The 8,582-nt window shown below is 48.5% G+C and overlaps 1 protein-coding gene and 1 pseudogene across 1 annotated transcript; both read right to left on the reverse strand.

The window, feature by feature from the left end:
• Positions 1-1,917: 1,917 nt before the first annotated feature.
• Positions 1,918-3,558, reverse strand: LOC144271860 (gamma-crystallin C-like; annotated as a pseudogene).
• A 2,425-nt stretch (positions 3,559-5,983) lies between these two features.
• On the reverse strand, positions 5,984-7,676 carry LOC144271861 (gamma-crystallin C-like). The gene is made up of 3 exons (XM_077829471.1): positions 7,641-7,676; positions 6,991-7,230; positions 5,984-6,259 (listed from the first exon to the last, which is right to left on the reverse strand). Exons 1-3 carry the CDS (start codon positions 7,674-7,676, stop codon positions 5,984-5,986), a joined length of 552 nt encoding a protein of 183 aa, XP_077685597.1.
• Between the last annotated feature and the right edge of the window lie 906 nt (positions 7,677-8,582).

The following is an 8,582-nucleotide window of genomic DNA, read 5'->3' on the forward strand; positions in this document are numbered from 1 at the left end:
AAACACGGACTGTATCATTTTGCTTTTGGGAAAGGCTGGCAGGGAGCATGATCCCAGGTGATCACTTTAGATCCCTCTGGATGCTCAGTTAGGTCTCCTTTGGCATTGAACCATGCCTTGGTTTTTTTACGTCCGCTTACTTTCTTACCACCACACTCCTCTGTATCTGCAAAATCTGCATCTGCAAGTCCTGTACCAGGCTTCTGACAGGGCACTGTAGCTAGATGGGCTAGAACTGGGTTAATTATATCCCTCCATACTCTCACTGGTCTTCCCATCAAGACGTCATTGTGGGAAAAGCTTGTGGATTTGCATTCCATACCTCCGATGCACATTAGTACCTGTGGTAACGCTTTAGTAAGGATTTCAGTAAGGCTTTTGAAATAGTTCCACACAGGAAATTATTAGTTAAATTGGAGAAGATTGGGATTAATATGAGAATTGTAAGGTGAATAAGGAGCTGGTTAAAGGGGAGACTACAATGGGACATACTGAAAGGCGAACTGTCAGGCTGGAGTGAGGTTACTAGTGGAGTTCTTCAGGGAAGATAGTTTGGCTGACATGCAGTTTTTAATAAAGATTAGATGCCGGATGTCAGAGGGGCTACTTGGGAAGGAGCACAGGATTGTGGGAAATGCCCACCAGATAACTGGTCTGGAGGGAGCCTCATAACCTGGAGGGGATGACTATATAGTGCCCTAGCCAGAGAGTGGAGTCATGAAGTCAGACAGAGCACCCGAGTCATGAAGAGAGAGAGCGAGATGGGTCACAGTGTGAGTACCCAATGGAAGGTGGCATTTGCTCCCAGAAGTGGGACCAAGGGCCATCTAGCCTCAAGGACAAGAGGGGTCATTTGACCCTCCCATCCTGAGATGAAGGGATAGAGGTAGGGTGGCTCCCAGGACGTGCCCTTGAGCCTGGGTGTATCTGTTTGGATGGGTGGACTGGGCCAGGGGTGCTCTTCTCTTCCTGCCTCCCACAGTCCTCTGCTGGGCTGCTGTTGGTGGATCCTACAGTTTGGGTGCATGCTGGGGTGCATGGGGCTGTTCAGCCCCCTCTAAGTTATTTTTTCAGGCTGTCTGCAGATTTGGGCAGATGTCTCTGAATTGGTTGCACCTGGGTCATATTTTCAGGCTTTGATTTACACCCCCTGGGACAGGAACCTCAGCTTTGGTTACACACAGGAAGTGCCAGTGTAATCCGATGATTCCAGGAGCTCGGGACCTCGTGTGTAGTGCCTATGGCTAGTTAATCCTGCCCTGCCTTGGATCGGTGCTCAGGTAACTCTGGCCTGAGGCTCGGCTGGGGAGAGAGCTGTGATTGGAGCTGTCTCTCAGCTGGGAGGGGGATGTGGCTCATTCCTGCCATCAGCTGGGTGCCCAATTCTGCCTGCTCCATGCCTGGTGGATGAGGGGGCTGAACAACTGCTGCTCCCTGGTGATGCTCCCAGGACCCCTTTAGCCGTAGCTCCAAATCTGTGGCCATGGGTGGGCTGGAGGATTATGATCTAGACTACAGCTGTATGGTTACAGTCCTCCCGTCCGTCTCTCTGTGGGCCAAGTCCTGGATGTTTCACTCTATGGTTCAGCTCTTACGATGTGCCTTGCACTGCATTCTGGGTAACGCCCGCACACCCATGGAAGTGATTGGGAGGGAGCATTATACACCTGTACATCCTTGTGTGGCTGCCTAGGTCTGAGCCCTGTGTTTGGCGTTGGGTCCTTTGTGCTGGAAGTAGCTATGCAATGCTGGGGAAAATGAGGGAGAACTTTTGGATCACAAGATGAAACCGTAGCCCAAGAACACAAGACAAGCCTCGTCATTCCCCTTAGTACACTTACAACAGCACGCTGAGAGCACGATGGTTGTTAAAGCATTTTATTCATTGAGACCCTTCCAGGCAAAAGGTGTCTTGATTCAGCAAAGATCAGTGGCACGTCTCAAAGAGCCGACTTTGCCACTCATAGAGCCCCACTCCCTGAATCTCCTGTACTGCCCTGCCCTCAGCAGGTGTTGGCGCCCTCTGTAATTTGGCAATTCGTAAAGGATCCAGTGCCCGTTTAGCACAGAACAAGAGAGCATCTCGGGGGAGCGTAGCTGGTCTATGACTTGCTGAGAGTCCTTGGTTAACTCTACCATCTTGCCTCTGTGATCCTCCTTCTCATAGATCTTTATCCTGTAGGTGCCCCTGTGCTATTTAAGAAAGTGAAACAAGGTGATAGAGTGACCGCAGCAGGCTGGCTGCCTGTGATCCTGGGCCCTGAGTCAGCTCTCTGCACTGCTCCAGTGACGCAAAGGGCGCTTAAAACTGCCTCTGGTCCCCAGAGGAGGGGAATCCTTGAATGCTGCAAAGGCAGCGCATCCACCCCTTTGACTGAGACCTACGCCAGCCGTGGCTCCCACCCTTAGGCTACGCTAAGTTCTGCTGGGGGGTGTTTCAGGCTTCAGCAGGCCCAGAATCAAGGAAACAGAAAAGTCACTTTGTTCTAAAGAGTCTCAGAAAATATTGGGCCCAATTCTCCCCTCACACTGGTGGAACTCTGTGGCCTTCAGGGAGTTACTCCTTATTTTACAGCAGTGGGAGGGGAGTGGGCCCAGTGTATCTCCAAATCCCCAGAAGTTACAGAAACATTTTTCCTTCTTAACTCAAAGTATGTCGTCCTTTACTGTCCATATTCTTAACCACAGGACAGCTGCACCCAGGCCCGGAACAGGCACTTGTAGTGGAAGGTATCCTATCCTATCCCTGCAATGTCCCCCCAGCCCTCCTGGAGGGATGACCACTAGGAGGAAGAAAGCAGTTCTCGTTTACAGTCCTCGGTAGCTTGGCTTAAAATGATCAAGCAAGTTCCTTATGATGGTGGCTTGAGCAACGTTGCCATTTTTTAAAAGCAAAATGGAACTCACAGTTGGGATCATCCGGCAGGACTTAATGGAGGTGCTGAAACCCTCAGACTGCATGTCAGGATAATCTCCCCGTTTCAGAAAGAACTGCTGCCCCTGGAAGTTGGGACGTTCACAGAGCATGAAGCAGTCACTTTCCACGTGGACGGAGTTACAGCGGCTAAGCTGACTTTGAAATTCCGGACAGTCGCTGCAGCACTCAACGGAGCGGCCCTAGAAGTTTCTGTCCTTGAAAAGAATGATCTGGTGCGAGAAACAAACGGCAGAGTTTTCAGTAACATCCTATACTGTGTGACTGCGTCCTGGCATTCCAATTTCTCTCCACTAAGCATGAAATGTCTGAGCCTTACATTTTACTCACAGTGATGATAAATTGATATACTCCTTTGACTTCAGTGGAATTGATTCTCATTTACACAAGTGTAAGCGAAAGCAGAATTGGGCTCTGAGAGAATAATATACAGGGGCTAATAGAGGCAGTAGGTCCCCTCGCTCTGCATTCTTGATTCTCCTCTCCTACTGGGATAGGCGAGGAGTAGTTCCTTTGACATCAAGAGACTAACTCTGATGTAAATGAGAGGAGAATCAGGTCCCTGGCTTCAGCCTGGCATACCAAACGATCCAGTCCAGACAGGTTTCTCTTACCTTTTCCATCGTAGCTGGATTCAGGCTGCAAGACATAGTACTTCAGCCGGGCAACTGCCTTTTTATACCTCACAACCAGTTCTAAGTGTGCAAACGTTAAGAAAAGTCTTTTCTCTGCTAATAGAGCCAAATCATGACTCCGGGGTCTCATTCATTCTTTTTACCAGTGTCCATAGCTTTTGTGTAGTGGGGAACAGGTTTTATTCCTATTATTACCAGTGAGCAGTTCTGGGCCCTGGATCTGTCATCTCTGCCATTTTTATATTGAAGACAACGTAGTTCAGGAAAAGAGAGAAACTTCTGGCTCAGTGACAGAGGGGACTGGATGTCGATGCCATCACAATCCTTTTCGATAGTCTCTGCAGTTGCATTGTTATTAGTGGATGCAGAAGTGGTACAGTAAAGACAGAAGACGGTTCAAATGACAAAATAGAAAGTAGGGAGAAAAAAACAGAAATTTGTACATCAAAAAAAAGTATGTAAAAAAAAAAAAGTCGAAAAGGCTTAGGTAGACATCACGTGTGTTTTAGCCATTCAATAGCTTTGGGGTCAGTAGTATGGAGTCTGGAATGTCCTCCTGCGTGACCAGCATGGGATGAACACCTGTTCACTAGGTGTGCAGCATCCACCCCCATCCGGGAAACTAAAGGCCTGTTAGTTTAATCTCAATTGCATGCAAGGTCTTGGAACAAATTTTGAAAGAGAAAGTAGTTAAGGACATAAAGGTAATTGGGAAAAAAAATAACATGTGGCTTTACAAAAGGTAGATCATGCCAGATCAACCTGATTTCCTTCTTTGAGAAGAAGACTGACTTTTGATACAAATGAAATGCAGTAGGTCTAATCTATCTACTCTAGTTTACCTGGATTTTAGTAAGGCTTTTGATATAGATCCACATGGGAAATTATAAGTTAAATTGGAGAAGATGGGGATTAATATGAGAACTGAAAGATGGATAAGGAACTAGTTAAAGGGAAGACTACAATGGGACATACTGAAAGGCGAACTATCAGGCTAGAGTGAGGTTACTAAAGGAGTTCTTCAGGGAAGAAAGTTTTGTTGACATGCAGTTTTTTTAAAGATTAGATGCCGGGTGTTAGAGGGGCTACTTGGGAAGGAGCACAGGATGTGGGAAATCCCAACCAGATAACTGGTCTGGAGGGAGCCTGATAATCTGGAAGGGGTGACTATACAGTGCCCGAGCCAGAGAGTGGAGTCATGAAGTCAGACAGAGCACCCGAGTCATGAAGAGAGAGAACAAGATGGGTCATAGCATGAGTACCTGTTGGAAGGTGGCATTTGCTCCCAGAAGTGGGAGCAAGGGCCCTCTAGCCTCAGGGACAACAGGGGTCATTTGACCCTCAGACCTTGAGATGGAAGGATAAAGGTAGGATAGCTCCCAGGGCCTGCCCTTGAGCCTGGGTGTATCTGTTTGGATGGGTGGACTGGGCCAGGGGTGCTCTTCTCTTCCTGCCTCCCACAGTCCTCTGCTGGGCTGCTGTTGGTGGCTCCTACAGTTAATCGCACACTGAGGTGCATGGGGCTGTTCAGCCCTCTCTAAGTTATTGTTTCAGGCTGGCTGCAGACTTGGGCAGACGTCTCTGAATTAGTTGAACCTGGGTCATATTCTCAAGCTTTGATTTACACCCCCTGGGACAGGAACCTCAGCTTTTGTTACACACAGGAAATGCCAGTGTAATCCGATGATTCCAGAAGCTGTGGCCCTCAACCCAGGACTGTAGTGCCTATGGCTAGTTAATCCTGCCCTACCCTGGATCGGTGCTCAGATAAATCTGACCTAAGGCTCGGCTGGGGAGAGAGCTGTGATTGGCACTGCCTCTCGGCTGGGAGGAGGATGTGGCTCATTTCTGCCATCAGCTGGGTGCCCAGTTCCGCCTGCTCCATGCCTGGTGGATGAGGGGGCTCTGGCTGCTGCTCCCTGGTGATGCTCCCAGGACCCCTTTAGCCGTAGCTCCAAATCTGTGGCCATGGGTGGGCTGGAGGATTATGATCTAGACTACAGCTGTATGGTTACAGTCCTCCCGTCCGTCTCTCTGTGGGCCAAGTCCTGGATTTTTCACTCTGTGGTTCAGCTCTTACGACGTGCCCTGCACTGCATTCTGGGTAATGTCCGCACACCCATGGAAGTGATTGGGAGGGAGCCTCATACACCTGTACATCCTTGTGTGGCTGCCTAGGTCTGAGCCCTGTGTTTGGCATTGGGTCCTTTGTGCTGGAAGTAGCTATGCAATGCTGGGGAAAGGTAGGGAAAAATGAGGGAGAACTTTTGGATCACAAGATGAAACCGTAGCCCAAGAACACAAGACAAGCCTCGTCATTCCCCTTAGTACACTTACAACAGCACGCTGAGAGCACAATGGCTGTTAAAGCATTTTATTCATTGAGACCCTTCCAGGCAAAAGGCATCTTGATTCAGTAAAGATCAGTGGCACGTCTCAAAGAGCCGACTTTGCCACTCATAGAGCCCCACTCACTGAATCTCCTGTACTGCCCTGGCCTCAGCAGGTATTGGCGGCCTCTGTAATTTGGCAATTCGTAAAGGATCCAGTGTCCGTCCAGCACAGAACAAGAGAGCATCTCGTGGGCGCGTAGCTGGTCCATGACTTGTGGAGAGTCCTCGGTTAACTCTACCATCTTGCCTCTGTGATCCTCCTTCTCATAGATCTTTATCCTGTAGGTGCCCCTGTGCTATTTAAGAAAGTGAAACAAGGTGATAGAGTGACCGCAGCAGGCTGGCTGCCTGTGATCCTGGGCCCTGAGTCAGCTCTCTGCACTGCTCCAGTGACGCAAAGGGCACTTAAAACTGCCTCTGGTCCCCAGAGGAGGGGAATCCTTGAATGCTGCAAAGGCAGCGCATCCACCCCTTTGACTGAGACCTACGCCAGCCGTGGCTCCCACCCATAGGCTACACTAAGCTGTAGGATACACTAAGTTCTGCTGGGGGGCATTTCAGACTTCAGCAGGCCCAAAATCAAAGAAACAGAAAAGTGACTTTGTTCTAATGAGTCACAGAAAATATTGGGCCCAATTCTCCCCTCACACTGGTGGAACTCTGTGGCCTTCAGGGAGTTACTCCTTATTTTACAGCAGTGGGAGGGGAGTGGGCCCAGTGTATCTCCAAATCCCCAGAAGTTACAGAAACATTTTTCCTTCTTAGCTCAAAGTATGTCATCCTTTACTGTCCATATTCTTAACCACAGGACAGCTGCACCCAGGCCTGGAACAGGCACTTGTAGTGCAAGGTATCCTATCCTATCCCTGCAATTTCCCCGCAGCCCTCCTGGAGGGATGACCACTAGGAGGAAGAAAGCAGTTCTCGTTTACAGTCCTCGGTAGCTCGGCTGAAAATGATCAAGCAAGTTCCTTATGATGGTGGCTTGAGCAACGTTGCCATTTTTTAAAAGCAAAATGGAACTCACAGTTGGGATCATCCGGCAGGACTTAATGGAGGTGCTGAAACCCTCAGACTGCATGTCAGGATAATCTCCCCGTTTCAGAAAGAACTGCTGTCCCTGGAAGTTGGGACGTTCATAGAGCATGAAGCAGCCATTTTCCACGCGGACGGAGTTACAGCGGCTGAGCTGACTTTGCAAATCCGGACGGTCGCTGCTGCACTCAACGGAGCGGCCCTGGAAGTTTCTGTCCTCGAAAAGGATGATCTGGTGCGAAACACAAACAGCAGAGTTTTCAGTAACATCCTATACTGTGTGACAGCGTCTGGCATTCCAATTTTTCTCCGTCCAGCACACTAAGCCTGAAGTGTATGGGCCTTACATTTTACTCACAGTGATGATAAATTGATATACTCCTTTGACTTCAGTGGAATTGATCCTCATTTACACAAGTGTAAGCGATAGCAGAATTAGACTCTCTAAGAATAATATACAGGGGCTAATAGAGGCAGTAGGTCCCCTCGCTCTGCATTCTTGATTCTCCTCTCCTACTGGGATAGGCCAGGAGTAACTCCTTTGACATTAAGAGACTAACTCTGATGTAAATGAGAGGAGAATCAGGTCCCTGGCTTCAGCCTGGCATACCAAACAATCCAATCCAGACAGGTTTCTCTTACCTTTTCCATTGTAGCTGGTTTCAGGCTGCAAACCATAGTACTCTAGCCAGGCAACTGCCTTTTTATACCTCACAACCAGTGCTAAGTGTGCACAAGTTAACAAAAGTCTTTTCTCTGTTCATAGAGCCAACTCATGACTCTGGGGGCTCATTCACTCTTTGTACTAGTGTCCATAATTTTTGTGTAGCAGTGAACAGGTTTGATTCCTATTGTTACCGGTGACCAGTTCCGGGCCCTGGATCTGTCAGCTCAGCCATTTTTACATTGAAGACAACATAGTTCAGGAAAAGGGAGAAACTTCTGGCGGAGTGACAGAGGGGACTGGATGTTGATGCCATCACAATCCTTTTCTATAGAGTCTCTGCAGTTGCATTGTTGTTAATGAATGCAGAAGTGGTACAATAAAGATGGAAGAGGGTTCAAACAACAAAATAGAAAGTAGGGAGATAAAAACAGAAATGTGTACATCAAAAATAATGTCAAAAGGTCTTAGGTAGACATCACACGTGTTTTAGCCATTCAATAGCTTTGCGGTCAGCAGTATGGAGTTTGGAACGTCCTCCTGAGAGACCAGCACGAGATGATCAGCTGTTCAGTAGGTGTGCCGTGTCCACGTCTACCCGCAGCCTCACAGGGCTGTTCTGAGTCCCCAGGTGTGGTCATTTCCAGCACACGTCTTCACCCCCCACCTCAAATGGTTGTTTCTACCATACATAGTGTGGGAGCCCAAGGCCAGGCAGTCTTCCATCAGGCTGAATGGGGAGAAGGAGTTTCTCGAGCCTTGTCTACACTACAGAGTTTTGTCGACAAAAGTTAGGCCATTTAATTAAAGGGCTTTCATGAAACCACTGTTGCATGTCCTCATTATGATCCTTGTGTCAGCAGAGCCCATCCACAGTAGCAGCTCTTTCACCAATACAGAGCAGTGCACTGTGGGTATCT

This window comes from Eretmochelys imbricata, chromosome 11 (genome assembly GCF_965152235.1).
Source record: "Eretmochelys imbricata isolate rEreImb1 chromosome 11, rEreImb1.hap1, whole genome shotgun sequence".
NCBI lineage: Eukaryota > Metazoa > Chordata > Testudines > Cheloniidae > Eretmochelys > Eretmochelys imbricata.